Genomic DNA, 16,662 nt, shown 5'->3' on the forward strand with positions numbered 1-16,662 from the left:
AAGAAGGCAAGAAGACTTTGAGCAAGCATGACTGACTTGTCACATCGTCTAAATGACTAACATTTGGCAAAGTTTGATGAAAATAGTTAAAGGGGGTAAAGGAGATATGGACTGGACACGAAAAATAGGATAAACATTTGACCTTGCAGTATGACCTTAACCTTGACTGACACATGCTTTCACACTATCTCAATGATCTAAACACTGTTGCCAAGTTTCATTAAAATCCTAAATTGCTCATAGGAGATATGGACCCAACACTAAAATACAAGATCAAACTTTTGACCTTTTAGCATGACCTTGAACTTAAGTAGGCCAGACTGACTGACTGATTCATGCCTTCTGCACATTGTCTCAATTACCTATAAATTGCAAGTTTTGTGAAAAACTTCAATGGGTATAATGGACCGGACACAAATATAAAGCCCCTTAACATTTGACCTTAAAAGTATAACCTTGATCTTGAGCAAGCATGACTGACTGAAGCTGTCTGTTCATAGTCTTTATGAACTAGACATTACAGCCAAGTGTCATGAAAATCCTTGAAACGGTCTAAGAGATATGGAGCAGACATGAAAATTGAGGCTAAAAAAATAACAATGAAGTATGACCTTGACCTTGAGTCGGCATGTCAATCTCATGCTTTCTGAACATCGTCACACTGTCCTTTACATTTCAGCAAGTTTCAGTTAATTCTTTCCAAATATATAGGAGATATGAAAATGGATGCTCACACCTTTAACCTTAAATATTACCTTGACCTAGTGCCCTCATAACTTCTCATTGTCTCAATAAGGTAAAGATTGCAGCCAAGTTTCATGACAATCTTTCAATGGGTACACATGTAGGAGATATTGGAAAAGACCAGAAAAAAGATCCTCAAACTTTTAACCTTAAAATAATATCTTACCCTTGCACAGGCATGACTGACTCATGCCTTATGCACCTTGTCTCAATAACCTTAACATATTAGCCAAGTTTCTCGAAAATACTTCAAATGGTATGGCTGATGCTGCATTATATGTGGACTCCGTGTGTGTACCAGCATTCAACCTCATTTACTTACTAGAATCACAAGTTTATGGCTGCAATTTCCAGCTATTTAGTTGTACGTGAAAGACTTGAATTGTGATCATGTGTTGTGGGGGGGGGGAGGAGCCGGAGAGCCCGGAGAAAAACCCACCTGTCTGCTATGGTAACCACCAACCAAACTCACACCATGCGGGATCGGGATTAAACCTGGGTCACCTTGGTGAGAGACCCTACTCCAATAAATATGAGGTCGATATCATTGTTAGATTATGTCTACTTATTTGGACTAGAGAGACCCTTGAACCAACCACCACGCTAACTGAACGGTAAATTCTGTTGTGCCGGTGCCCAGCCTATAAAACGCGCACATACCTCGTGACTGGGAACCAGCGACAAATCGGTATAGTGCATGCTGGGCAGCACGAGTTTGTACGGTCTCTTGTGCACGGGACGTTGAGGTGAGTAGATGTGTTTATGTGCCTATGTCCCAATGTGAGTATTGTGTGAGGAATTGTGAGCCTGTATATTTTATATGGTATTGTATTGTATATGTGTGTCTGTAACTGTGAGCCTGTAACTGTGAACCTGTGCGTGTAACCCTGAGTATGTTAGTAGTTCCAGGGGGTTAAGCCTGTGTATGTTAGCCAGTGTCTAGCTGTGAGCCTGTGTGTATTGTATTATATTGTATTTTATGTGTGTTCAACACGTATTTACCTGGAAGGCCATTCCCAGAAGATATAAGTGAGTCTGTGACTGTGTATGTGAGTCTGTGAGTTGCCTGTGATTGTGTCAATGACACGTATTTCCCTGGAAGTGTATTCCCAGAAGTATATGTGTATGTAAGCCGGTGACTGTGTGTTTAAGTACGTATTTGCCTGGAGGTGTATTCCCAGAAGTACATGTATAGTGCCATTTCGTGATGTGGACGAGCCGACGAGTGTCTACCCGACGAGCCGACTCGTCAAGCCGACGAGTTCCCTCGAAGACGATGAGGACGTTTGGTGCCATCCTGACGAGGATTCCAGTCGATGCCCATGTGAGTATCGTATTTATTATCTTTGCTAGCGGTTGTGATAATTGCATTAAAACCCACGAATAGCTAACCGGGTGAAAACACTACAATGGTAGTACGGTGGGGTTTGTGTAATTGTGTTTTTGTGTTTAACGGTTAGGCTAGTTCTATATATAACTTTGTTGCAAATAAATCGGCATCGTGAAATTTAGTTTGGACCGCGGCATCAAATTTAATTTAAAGTTCTGTGTTCGTTTTAAAACGTTATTTCTATAATTTAACAGTTGCACGCATTTTTCGTCTATTTTTAGTCGTGTGTAAAAACAGACGGCATCATTTTTCTTCATTGTTCGCATCGCCGGCTGGGTTATCAGTTGGCGAAATATTTGTTAAAAAACGTGATTGTCCAATGCTGTTTGTTACAGGTTCATTGCTTGTGTAATCAACGGACGGACACGTGTTTTTTATTGGCAATTTTTCCCGTTATTAGTTGGCGCGAATTCTGTGCGCAGCAGTTCATAATAAACGTGTTTGGTTGACTGCTTTGTATCAGTAAAGTCCGAGGAAATAGAAATTTACGGGCACGAGTTTTGTCTATATATAATTCTTTTTACAGCAGTGTTATTGCGAATGTAAACTGGGTCCCGGGAAATTGGTGCTTAACGTAAAGTTACAGCGACGTGTTTTTTATTTGCAGATTTTGATTAATTATTTATAGGAACAACAGTGGTAGCGATTTTATTTATCGTTTATTAGTGAGCAATTTTATGTTAATTGTCGTCCAGTTCTACACTGATTGGAATTTTATTTTTCCGAAGTATTTTTTTAATTTTAAGTAAATAAATTGGCAATGATGAGTTGCGTGGGCAGCAAGAGTCGCTCACCGGGGCCACAATTAATACGAGTAAATTTTGACCCTCCCAATGTATTGACATCTATTCCGGGGGTGGGCCCAAAATTGGCTAAGGTCATTGTGCAGTTTAGGGAGATTGCGGGGAACCTGTCCCCAGACTCGTTGGGAGTGATTATTCGGCGGCCTCTGGATCGAGAGGATATGCGGTTGTTGGACTTCCGTCCTAACCCAATGTTGTTGGCTGAGGCCTTTGGGGAAGGGGATGAAACCCATGATGAGGGGATGGGGTGGTTGTTATTAGGTAGATCAGTTGACTCACACGAAAGGTGGGGGGTAGGTATGCCTGTCCGAAAGGAGGGGCCCTATGCTCAGGATCGGGTAAAGGCCGAGCTTGCTTCCCAGATATCCGACTTGGAGACGGATATTACGGCTTGCTGGGAAGAGCTTCAGGTTAGAATGAGGGAACCATTGCCCCTTTTTACCAGGGCTTTTTTTCCTTCTTTGCGAGTGGCCCTGGAAGGACATTTCACAATTTTGATAGGGACAATTCACAAATCTAACAGGGCCGTGAATTTTTACAAAATTGGCCGTTTTTCACAATTTCAACAATTTCATGGCTCGGTTTTTCACAATTTTAAGAAGTTCGCAACTCAATTTTTCACAATTTTGAATAGTTAGCGACTCAATTTTTCACAATTTTGAAAAGTTCACGACTCATTTTTTCACAATTTTTAAAAGTTCACGACTCATTTTTTCACAAAGTGAGGGTGCCAGGGCCGCTTCACAAAGTCAGGAAAAAAAGCCCTGTTTTTACAAAACCCCAGGTACCAATAAACCAGCCTATCATATACAATCAGCCTGCTACGTTGGCGTCTATTAACCAACATAGCATGTACAATCAGCCTGCTAACCTGGCGCCCGTTAACCAACTTAGCATACCAAATCAGTCTGCTATGTTGGTACCCATCAACCAACTTGTAATACCTAATCAGCCGGCTACGCAGACGCTCATCAACCCGCCTGTAATACCGAGCCTTCCTGTTGCACTCCTGCATGCAACTACACAAAACCCTGCTACTCCAAGTAATCGGGATGTGATTACCCGGATACCTAAAAACTTGCAGTTTGACGGTCGTAGCAATTGGCCAGTATTCCGGGGCAAGTTTGAGCGCTATGCCAAATTGCACAAATGGTCAGATGATGAGCGCGCTGATGGGTTGGTTTGGTGTTTGGTGGGAAAAGCGTCAGATTTCTATGCAGTAATAACTGAAGGCAGGGAAACTGTCTCTTATAAGGAGTTACTGCATCGTCTGGAAGAGCGTTTCGACGCCAAAGAGCTCCCTGCTACTGCGCAAGGGCGTTTCCAGGCGATTTCTCAGGCGGTAGGAGAATCATTGGATGAGTGGTCAGATCGCGTACTCACGCTAGCCACTAAGGCATTCCGAGATCTGCCCCAAACATACGCCACCGAGCAGGCAGTGGCAAAGTTTTGCTATGGGCTACATGACAGAGAAGCAGGCCTGCAGGTGAGCATGCAGCAACCAAAGTCGATAGGAGAGGCAATTGGAAAAATTAGAATGTTCCATCACATTCAATTTGCATGTGCCCCTATCCAAATGGATGAGCAGGAGGACTTGAGATGGGTTCACGCGGTTGGCGAGGAACCAATTCCAGAGGTGGTGAGTGGGTCGGCGCTCGACAAGTTGAGCCAGGTGGTTGGTCAATTGCAGGGTGCCGTGGAACTGTTGTCCAGCCCTTGTGGGAACCCGGATGCTGTTCGCTGCGTCGAACGACCGGTTCCGTTGTTCCGTCCCGACGTTGACGAGGGATGCTATGGCGAGTGTGCGGCTGAGGATCCCTATCAAGAAGGCACCTGGAGCCGCGCCGGTCCACGTGGGCATGAACCAACATGCCCAAGAAAGGGGATCCGGCTCAAATGCTTACCATGGGAGCGCCGGGAACTGGCGAAACAGCGGGTATCGTAGTGGATACCAACATTCAAATTTCCGCCATGAGGGATCCAAGCGAGGAAGATATGGGTCTAATTGGGGCGAATATCCTGGTATGACGCGGCGGGGCATATCTTGCTTTAAGTGTGGTGGATTGGGACATTTCCAGCGGAATTGTCTTGAAAATACCATGTCCTTGGCCAACCATGAGGAGAAAGCGCCCGTAGTGGTAGCGGATGAGCAGTCGGGTCACCCGAAAGTGGTTCATGAAAACCAGCTAGGTTCGGTGTCCCAGTTCTGCATGAAGGTGCAGGTGGGAGATATCGTGGTTGACGCAGTGGTTGATTCGGCAGCAGAGGTCAGTATTATCTCTGATCGGATCTATGAGGCCATCAAGCAGCCACCTCCCAAGCTGGGTGATGTCAAGTTGTTGATGACAGGAAGGGACTACTCCATGCCGAGTTTTGTCGTAGGCCCAGTTGAGTTAAAGATTGGCAACTGCTGGTATCGGGAGCATTTGCATGTAGCTCCGACAGATGTCGATATGCTTCTTGGGTTCGACATTTTGGTAAATCCAGGCAGAGCCATCATTAATATGGCAGAGGCCACCATTATTTTTGATGGACAGGTTTTGAACCTCGAGAGGGGAGTCCCACAGCATGCCAAGGACGTGCACGATGCAGTTCCCCTGGTGCAGCCAACTGTGCCAGATGTCGTCCGTGATCCAGGGATGGTCATTGGCAATATCACTGAAGGAGACCATGGGGATCCTGTGTGCGTGGATGCATTTCGCGTACAACAGGTGTACGGGGAGTCTGCGGAAGCAGCCAGCCGAGAGGCGGCAGAAGTTGCCCAGGGAGGGGAAATTGGCCAGGCAGCGCAAGTGATGGCCAGGTCGGCCACTGGAGATGGGGCCAAACCGACCGCCGGACATGTGGATCCGGCTGATGTCGCTGCGGCGGACCGCCGGAAGTGTGCGACCGGATACGGAGTCGCCGCGGGTGACCACCGAGGGGGTGGCGCATCCGGATACAGAGTTGCCCCGGACAAAAGAAGGGAGGATGAATTTCGAAGGCCTGTTAGGCGTGGCTTAAGAGGGTGGCGACCCTCTAGTTCTCGCCGCTGGGAGCGGTCCCAGCGTTGGAAATTAGGTTGGCGACCACCAGAGCGTCTTACTTCCAAAATCTGTACCGCCTAAAATTGGAAAAATGGCGAGGTTAATTGTTAGTAAGACTAGGAAAACAATTAAAAATACAATGTTCCCCCAATTTAAACAATAACAGTAACGTTGCAGTCACATAATACTAAACAGCGGTATGGTAACCTATTTTTGTGATCCTTTTTACTACTCTGATGTTTTGTTACTGGAAACTCTATCCTATTCGCGGTGTTGTTAATGTATTACGTTGTACGCAGAAGACCAAAAGTAAGATTTCTATTAAACATTTGGAGTAAGTTGATTAGATTGTTTTGAAAAGATATATGTCCTATTGTCTCAGTTTAAGACCAGGCTTTTATCGCAATATTGTTGGAATTATAAAATTGAAATTTATCTAAGCAGTGCTCTGCGAAAAGGGGGTTTAATGCATAAACATAAGGTGTCGTCCCAAATTATCTTGTTCTGTCCGCGCTTAACTTCCTGTAATTTTTGTATTACCGCGCTAAGAATTGCTTTGCACAGTCACGGATGTGTTTGATTATTTCCCGTGAAGTCTGGTTTTTTCTCTTATGGTCAGGTGTGACATTGTCGCACGACCACTGTCACACTCCATACTGTTTGTGTTTTTTTTTATTGGCCGGAAGTGGTATTTCCCGGAATTCTTCTTATAAACAATATTTGCCTGTCTTTTTAAAGTTTTATATAACGGCAACGGTCTAGTTACGTCGCTTTGATTTTTTGAATGGCTGGAGATGTTTTCCGGTGCATGTACACTTTTATTTTGTTTTTATTTTTGTAAAGTACAGTACATTTGTATTTCTCAGTGGGATCTTCACATTCTAATACATAAGGGAATGTACTTGTTGGACAAAAGCCAACAATAATGTTTTTTCTTGATTAAGTAATTGTCAGACGATAGCCGACAAGAATGTTTTTTTTTATTTACTAATTTGATGGAATTTTAAATATGCAAGAAACATATTGGTCACTAACCGCTAGAATGCAGCGGTCTGTATGTACCCCGCTGGGCAAAGGCACTCCTGTGCCTGCGGGAAGGGGGAAATCATAGTCCCATTTGAGTGTCTGTCTTTTCTGCCTTGGGTGCGACTGTACGATTACCATGGGGGCGGCGGCCCAAGAGGAGAAAAAGTGGGAGGAGTGTAGTGGGTACAATAGTTTTTGTTTTATTTTAGTTGTATTTCCCTCCAGATAATGTCAATAAAATGAATTTGTAACATTAAAAGCAATTATAGGTATTATACTTGGACAAAAATAAGATTATTTTTATTCTTATACTTTTAACCTTTTGCCACTTAGATATGTATTTTAACGCATTTGTAGTCCCTTTGTTAAAATTCTTGTGATTGTATAATATAACCAAGATGATTTTTATTGTAGATTATGCATTTCCATGTGGGGGTGAGGGCCTTCTCATTTGTGCTGCAAAGCGGATGTATTTGTCGCATTTATGTTATTTGTTAAAATTTGTGAAAATAGGTTGTAAGGTGGGTGCTCCTGTCCATTCATTGTGTAGACAAGAAAAGGACAGGAGTTACAGGACCTTGTTTTGAAAAAGAAGGCGAATTTTTTGGCAGATTTGTTTTTACACAATTTTAGGCTTATATGCATCATCAAATTAAAAGCAGTCACAGTGACTATTGATTTCATTTAATTATGGCTTTATGGTTAAAGCGTATAGTTTCATAGTTGTGCAAATTAGAAATTCACTGAAACTGTTTTCGTTTATCATGTCTTTGCATTTTGTAAGCAAGCCTATTTGCACTAAGGCATAACCAATTGTGGGTTACTGTGGGTTATTATTCTAAGATTATTAAAAGGAAGTATCTGACATTAAATGGAGATGAATTAATTTTAGTTGTGGTATATTGCAGACGTTGCGCAGAAAGAGAGGTCGGACGAAAGCTGGCCGGCATGCAGACCTAACATTGAGGTGTTAGGTCAAGGTGCTTACGCGAGGGGCACTATTACTTCATCGGTATATAGCGCCGGTACGATTCCTTCGCTGTGTGGCGTCGTCCCAAAAGGAGAAAAGTGGGAGGAGTGTTGTGCCGGTGCCCAGCCTATAAAACGCGCACATACCTCGTGACTGGGAACCAGCGACAAATCGGTATAGTGCATGCTGGGCAGCACGAGTTTGTACGGTCTCTTGTGCACGGGACGTTGAGGTGAGTAGATGTGTTTATGTGCCTATGTCCCAATGTGAGTATTGTGTGAGGAATTGTGAGCCTGTATATTTTATATGGTATTGTATTGCATATGTGTGTCTGTAACTGTGAGCCTGTAACTGTGAACCTGTGCGTGTAACCCTGAGTACGTTAGTAGTTCCAGGGGGTTAAGCCTGTGTATGTTAGCCAGTGTCTAGCTGTGAGCCTGTGTGTATTGTATTATATTGTATTTTATGTGTGTTCAACACGTATTTACCTGGAAGGCCATTCCCAGAAGATATAAGTGAGTCTGTGACTGTGTATGTGAGTCTGTGAGTTGCCTGTGATTGTGTCAATGACACGTATTTCCCTGGAAGTGTATTCCCAGAAGTATATGTGTATGTAAGCCGGTGACTGTATGTTTAAGTACGTATTTGCCTGGAGGTGTATTCCCAGAAGTACATGTATAGTGCCATTTCGTGACGTGGACGAGCCGACGAGTGTCTACCCGACGAGCCGACGCGTCAAGCCGACGAGTTCCCTCGAAGACGACGAGGACGTTTGGTGCCATCCTGACGAGGATTCCAGTCGATGCCCATGTGAGTATCGTATTTATTATCTTTGCTAGCGGTTGTGATAATTGCATTAAAACCCACGAATAGCTAACCGGGTGAAAACACTACAATTCTTTAAATGCGTTCCTTTATAATCATCAATCATGATTGGTAAAATAATTAAGGGTTTGGAATGTTTTTCCTCAGTACAACACATATGTTGTACAAACACAGCATTTATAATTCCCAGATTAATACAAAATCCTGTGTGGCTCAGTGGTAGGGCACTAGGTTATAAGGGAGAGTGCCTATAACGGGGAAGGCAATATTTTTTCACTAAACTTTGTTTCTTGCTATTATAATTATTTTACTTTATCCAAAACATTATAGATTTGTTAGTAAACATATAAGTCAATGTTTTAAAAAAAAAAAAACACAAATATGAAATCATGTAAAAATGCTCTTTAAGCAACTTCACAGTTTATAATTGAATGGCACATAATAGCATCGTTCAATTTCATAATAACTGTGGTAATTCGATAAGACAATCTATCATGCGTTCCGTGTGCTGCACATGAATTAAATTCTGACTTGATCAATTGTTTATTGACCTGCAAATCAATACAGCTTCGATTGGATATAAATGTACAATGCCTTTCTAATCATTAATATTTTACCGTCTGCATCATTGAAATTATAAACTGAAAATGTCCAACTTACGATTCTCCCGACATGATTGCGAAAATATGTTATTATTTATATTTATACTCCAGTATTTCTAATATTCCGAAGAGATCACACACACAGACACTCATCACAGTAGTTCTTCGTTGTAGCAGACGACTCTTACAGCTCGTTGACAGAATTGCGCCAATTGTCACGCGCTATCGAGCATTGTGTATTGTTCAGCTATAGTGCGTTTTAGGAAACAGTTCAATTAACTTCGTGTCTAAATAGAGAATCGCGCAAAATCAGAAAATGGTACTAGTCGGTAGCAGTCGATATTATAAATGTTCTCTAAATCCATATGTCCATTAACTATTGTCGAGTTGCGTATTCATGGGCGTAGATTTTAATAGAAAGATTACGGAAACAGACTATACACATTTATCCGTTTCCATTGTAAACAAAACAGTGGTAACCGAACCGTGCGATTGGATGGGCATTGTGATCCCCAGTGTGTACACGTGCACGTAATACATGGTGGGAGCACCCGCAATAAATAAATAACGCCACCAAACTTGAAATCTTAAGGTTTTTAAGGGGGATGTTATCAACAATACGTCTCAACACAGATTAACTGGATTTGTTTCCCATTCTTTATCGGGATTATTACTGTAAAATATCACTATTGTAATCTTTTGTTAAATTTTCTTGTTCAAGTATTTGGACACAATCAAAAAGATTAAGCGGATTGGTTTTTTAAGATATTTGTACTGTATGTAGTAATACTCTTGCACCTTTATTGTTCTATCTAGTTTACTTATTTATCAGTCAAAGAGCTGGGATTATTCGACTTGTTCACCTTTTGATACAGTATTATGGATAAAGTTATGTAAAGCAATTTGAAGAGCGCTAATGATTATCTAAGTATCATACTGTAATACAGGTTTATATTATGAGATGTGTAGTATGGCAAGATTCAGAAATGAGCCGCGTTCTGAGAAAACTGGGCTTAATGCATGTGCGTAACGTGTCGTCCAAGATTAGCCTGTGCAGTCCTCACAGGCTAATCAGAGACGACACTTTCCGCTTTTATGGAATTTTTAGTTTCAAGGAAGTCCATCCTTACCGAAAATCAAGTTTAGGCGGAAAGTGTCGTCCATGAATAGCCTGTGCACAGGCTAATCTGGGATGACACTTTACGCGCATGCATTAAGCCCAGTTTTCTCAGAACAATGCTCAAATTATAAGAACTAGCGTCTCGTTTGGATGACCACAATAAGCAAACGGTTTAAATACAACAATTGTTCTGAACATTCTAAATAAAAGTTCATTAATATATCCTTAATTTTTTTTGGTAAAGTTCATGGTATTCACATTAAACAACATATCAAAATACACGTACCTAAAGATTGGTCTTTTGTTCTATCAGAATATTAACGGCAAATGTTAATTTGTATTTTCAATGAAAAAAGTAATTGATGAGACACGGCTAGTGATCTATGGCTCCAACTCTTTTTGGATGCGAGTTGGAAAACGATGACGAAGTCCTCTCCGCTTTCGGGACGGTGTTGAAAAACTATTTTCGCATTGGTATTAGTTTAGTGAAACTATGATGTCTTTATTTACAATATAATATGTGTTTTGATAAATTAGATATTTTAATCAGTCACTTAATAAAAATTATTATAAATATTACATTCACAATGACGGAAGTTGATAATAGTTATGAGTGCTTTTGGGATAAAGTCGTCGAGTATCTGGGTTGATTAAATCCAAGTATTTATTATTTGTGTGAAATGGAAACATTTATCGCGTTAATATTGGTAAATTCGATCAAATATGGATGAATAAATCCTCTTAAAATTACCTGATATGAGTTGACAATCCTTAACACCGAGCGTGTTGGTACGCTAAATGGAATGGTATTAAATAGCAGCTGGGAATTACATTAAATCGTTTAAAAATGCGGTTTATGCGTTGAGAAATTGGAATCTGATTGTGCTCACGACGTTCCACTTAACCCATTTATGCCTAGCGTCTAGAAAAAAGACCTTGGCAAACAGCGTAGACCCAGATGAGACGCCGCATGATGCGGCGTCTCATCAGGGTCTGCGCTGTTTGCTTAAAGGAATTTCTGTAAGAAATAATCTAAATATAGAAATAAATATACTAGACATCCCTAATTTTGGAAATAAATTGATCCGATTAAGAAGGATGAAAGAGTCTACTAGGCATAAATGGGTTAATGTGTTTGTTGGCTGTAATCAACCAGAGTAAGCGATGGACAGAAGTCCCATTGAACACTATTTAATTATGTACTTACAAAAAGAGCTGAACTAATTTCGACAACAATATAAGACCATGGCCGCCCACAGACAGATGGAAATGCGCAATGATTATGAGGCTACACTAGGCAAGTATAGAAGTCATTTTTAACAGCAGTCTTTTATTCTATCTCATGGAAAAGTGATATAGAAGTGTTGAACATTTGATCAGATTTTGCTGTCTATAGATGGTATTTTAATGCTCGGTTCAATTCTATGTAAAAGCTTGACGTTCATTTCTGTGGAACAATTGCAAAAGTATTTGCCAAAGATATAAACAATAATCATGCATAGTTTGATAGGTTGTTTTCGCCCTCTCTTACACATCAAACTGCATTTATGGAATCTCGAAGTTAAAGGGGCCGTCCAACATATTTTAGCATGTATTGAAGCTTATCATTAAATGCTTTAAATAATTTATATTGATAAATTTAAACATTTGAATTAAAAATCTCCAGTAAAAAAACAAGAATGCAATTTAAAAAAAGGAAAAAAGTAACCATCAACAGGGCTCGAACCACTCAGCCCTGGAGTCCTGGAGTAAAAAGTATTCCGCCTTGACCACTCGACCATCCATGCTGATGCTGACAGCAGATGTATTTTATAGCTATTTAAGCAATCCTCGTAGTTTCCCAAAATATCGTTTCGCGTCGCACGGCGCTTTATCTGTTGGACGGCCCCTTTAATGAGGACCGGTCTTGCCTCGGCTAAGGCTGCATAAAGTGAGGACTCGGAATGTGTTGCAGCACCCCTACATTTTAGATTTAGTTCACTTCCGATAGTAGGGACACATTTCGAATAATAGCGGCAATTACCACTATTTAGTTCTTACTAAAAGATATTCAATTTTGGTTTGGTCTCGGGCTGTGTGGAAGTGGGTATGGTAAACATCAACAAAGCTCACTTGCACCGAGGGGCGGATATCTAACCCAGGTCGGTCTCGATGAGAAGTGCGATTAACAACCACTGCGTTAAAGCGAATCAACGTCTACACCATCTCATACCATCAAGGGCCATACTCTTCAAAGGGTTATATTAACTCTTTCAGTGCTGGAACCGAATTTTGAAGGCCTTTGCAAGCAGTTTGGATCCAGATGAGACGCCACAGAACGTGGCGTCTCATCAGGATCCAAACTGTTTGCTACTCTGATAGTATTATTTGAAAAAAAATCGAAGAAAATAAATGCTAATTTAAAAAATTCAGCAGACGACATTTTAGCAGACGACACATTTCCCAGCATGCAAAGGGTTATATTAAGTGCATTACGTATAAGTGCAGTGTCCCACAAATCCATTGCCCGGAGCCCGGGGGCTACCGAAATTTTTCATCGGGCTACTGAAATTTTCCAGCTGACGCCCGCCGGGCTACTATAAATCTATAAGAGCGACCGTTGTTTTGCAACATGCGTAAATCACCTGACACGGTTTGCACGCGTCGTGTACTGCACAGCTATTTTAGTTTACAAATTCTACATTAAATAAATGAATTTCGTTGTCCAGATAAAAAGCGCGCGAAAATTGGCGTGGGTGTATTTATTTGTAAATAAAAATTTCGTAGCGGGTACAACATTGCGATCATTTAATTTCCGTTAAAAGTTTCGTTGTGAATTTCAACTAAAGTACCGGGGTATCTCACGAATTATCTGGCATTGACATTTTCTCTTAATAAAATATCATGTAAACACGCTGTATCGTTACCGTTACGCTGTATCAGTTTCTTCATTATTGAAACAAGTATTGTATTGTATACTGACTGCACACAAGTGTCGTAACATACGGATGCAATACGTAAATTCGGACAGTACTTATAGTCGGACACAAGTAAATAAATGATTTAATACTCTCTTGATTTCTTGGAAACTCGGTAGTTGTTGTTAAAAAGGGCAATTGCATTAATTAACACCATAAGAGTCAATAGTATTGATCATCTAAACGCTTTATTTACGTTTCCGACTTTACGTACTGTTCGAATTTAAGTACGCATACATGTGCACATACATGTAATATCTACATGTAGTATATGATTTTCTTTTGTACATTTACATTTAAGTACACGGTACCTGTACTGTAACATTCATTTATGATATTGACCGTGTAAATCAGACTACTTGCTGTATTGTGTATATGTATGTATACATATTATGTATATGCAAATGAAGAAATAAAATAAAGATGAAAACTAGCCTCTTATCATTTTGTAGGTAAATTTTATGGGCTACCAAATATTTTTATTGGTAGCCCAGTGGGCTACCTGAAACATAAGAAATTTTTCGGACACTGTAAGTGTATGCTATTTCGTATGAGTAGGCCAATAGGACTTTTCGTCTACAAATATAAGCTAAGATAAAGGCATGGACTTTTTTGGTGTTATTTTTGACGCATCACAATGGCAAGCGGTTCGACGCATAATCCCAAGAAACTAGGTTTTTCATGAGAACATAGGTTTTCATTTTGAGAACCTAGGTTCTCGTAATGAAAACCCAGGTTCTCGCTTGAAAATTGCACATGACTTTCAGAACCCAAGTTTTTATTCGATATCCTAGGTTTTCACCAGAACACAAGTTATATAGTTTTCATGAGAACCTAGGTTCCCAGAATAATCTGATAATCGTACGAAGATAAATAACTGTGGTTATTATGGTATGAAAACGTCAAAGATTTACCTCCCTTGTTTTTATAGTGTTTTTTTTTTTTCCTGTACGAATGGAATGTGCTATATATATATATATATATATATATATATATATATATATATATATATATATATATATATATATATATATATATATATATATATATATATATATATATATATATATATATATATATATATATATATATATATGTATGTTAACGTTTACACGAATAAATGTTTATATTGGTTTTATTTTAACGAATTACCACATAGACACGAGCACCCGAGTCAACATTTTACTCGTTCTAAATAATCTTTTTTTTAAGTATAGCCAATCGCATTAGGGAGAAAACAATGTATTCACTGCATGTACGCGGGAAAAAGGTGTAAATACAACAGAGTTGTTCAAGCACCATTGCAATGAAGATAGATACTGGATTGATATGAGACGCGTTTTGACAAAATTGGGCTTAATGCATGTGCGTAAAGTGTCATCCCAGATTAGCCTGTGCAGTACGCAATCAGGGACACTTTCCGCTTTTATGTTGTTTTTTTCGTTTAAAGGAAGTCTCTCCTCACCGAAAATCTAGTTAAGGCGGAAAGTGTCGTCCCTGATTAGCCTGTGCGGACTGCACAGGCTAATCTGGGACGACACTTTACGCACAAGCATTATGCCCAGTTTTCTCAGAACACGACTCATATGATGGTTGTAATTATCTGTACTTACGCTTCCAGTGCCATTATCAAGCTGCTAGTGTTATATTTCTTTAAAAGAACTCCTCAGTACATATATTTTCCATTTTATATCGACACTTGCTTCATTTTAGTCTCTTCTGTAGTTTTCATACGACGAAATTAAATATCTGACACAAAAATAAAAACACACATTCCTAATGGTTTGAACAATTTTAACGCCGATTGAATGAAACATGTGTCCTCAAAGTACTAAATCCCTTTTTTAAACTGTGTTTGTTTTTATATATGTTTAGTAGTAGGAAGAGCGGTAAAGTTTTGCACAGCGCCTTTGCAAACAATACAAGATTATAATACTATCGCATTTTCACAGTGTTTCGCACTTTGTTTCGGTAGCTATAATTTTCGACAAAGTAATTATCTGTCAAATATCCAACGACGGCCAAATATTGAGTTTCAATTTTTAAAGTTCCTTTTAATGGGATCGATTGTAATTTTGAAGCGCTATCAATTTTCTCGATGTCAATGACGATGTGCGGTAAAGGTTTATAGATAAATTTGAAGGTCTTTGGCATAACTACGTTATTTATAAGCCATAAAACTGAAAATTGACATCAAAAGTAAACAATATGTTGACCTTCAATCATAACATGATTATGACTTGCTCAAAATTTAGTATGATGATTTGTGTCTTCTATAGGTCGCCAAACACTCACGTTCAAACAACATTTTATAAATATTTCATAGATCTGTACATGTGTATTTAACGATTAAATGTATTGTAAAATCACGAAGTAAGTATGTAGAAATTAATAAGCAATCTGAACAGTAGTAGGATTTATTAATTTAGAATGTCTTCAATTTACGTAAATACATTCGTTTTAGACAGACAAAAAACTTCGCATAATACATTATACAAAGACAAACAACTTTCGTTGGTATTTTGTTGAAATAAATATTAATATTTAGGGATCTTTTCACGCTTTGGTAAATTGACAAAATTGAAAAAAGTTGTTTCAGATTCGCAAATTTTCGTTATAGTTATGATATTTGTGAGGAAACAGTAAAACTGAACATTCACCATGGTCTAATATAGCCATTATATGCATCTTTTGACGATTTTAAAACCTAAAAATTATAAAGCGTTGCAACGCGAAACGATTGAATAATTTGGAGAGTTCTGTTTTTGTCGTTAAATTTTGTGAAACTACGAAGATTGCTTATATAAGGTATAAAATACTTCATGTATGTGTATTCGGCGGAATAGCTCAGTAGGCTAAAGCGTTTTTACTTCAGGACTCTGGCAGGACTCCAGGGGTCACTGGTTCAAAACCTGCTCCGTGCAATGTTCTTTTCCTTTTTTTAATTTTATTCTTGATTTTTTACTGGAGCTTTTACGATCCAATGTTTACATTTATCAATATAAAGCATTTAATGAATAAGTTAAAAAATGCCAAAATCTGTGAAAAGGCCCCTTTAATGTGACCATACTTCTACTGTGCGTGCCAATTTTTTCCAAAACGTTTTATTACAAGACTCGAAACAGATACATATATAAATACAAATGCAACACAATATAACCATATAATTATAGACAGTGACACACACATGAATACAAAA

At 39.4% G+C, this 16,662-nt stretch overlaps 1 protein-coding gene across 5 annotated transcripts in view; it reads right to left on the bottom strand.

The window, feature by feature from the left end:
* The window catches only part of LOC127845314 (kinesin-like protein KIF28), a 73,464-nt gene extending 58,208 nt beyond the window's left edge, over nt 1–15,256 (bottom strand). For 4 of the 5 annotated variants that reach the window (XM_052376145.1, XM_052376147.1, XM_052376148.1 and 1 more), the window contains exon 1: nt 9,445–9,926. In XM_052376145.1, the coding sequence (XP_052232105.1) occupies nt 9,445–9,458 (14 nt within the window). In that variant the 5' untranslated portion in view covers nt 9,459–9,926. Of the gene's footprint in view, nt 1–9,444; nt 9,927–15,076 lie in introns of those variants that run through there. The other variant, XM_052376146.1, reaches the window with a different exon arrangement.
* Nucleotides 15,257–16,662: the final 1,406 nt, after the last annotated feature.

Source organism: Dreissena polymorpha, chromosome 9 (assembly GCF_020536995.1).
Source record: "Dreissena polymorpha isolate Duluth1 chromosome 9, UMN_Dpol_1.0, whole genome shotgun sequence".
Classification (NCBI taxonomy): Eukaryota; Metazoa; Mollusca; class Bivalvia; order Myida; family Dreissenidae; genus Dreissena; species Dreissena polymorpha.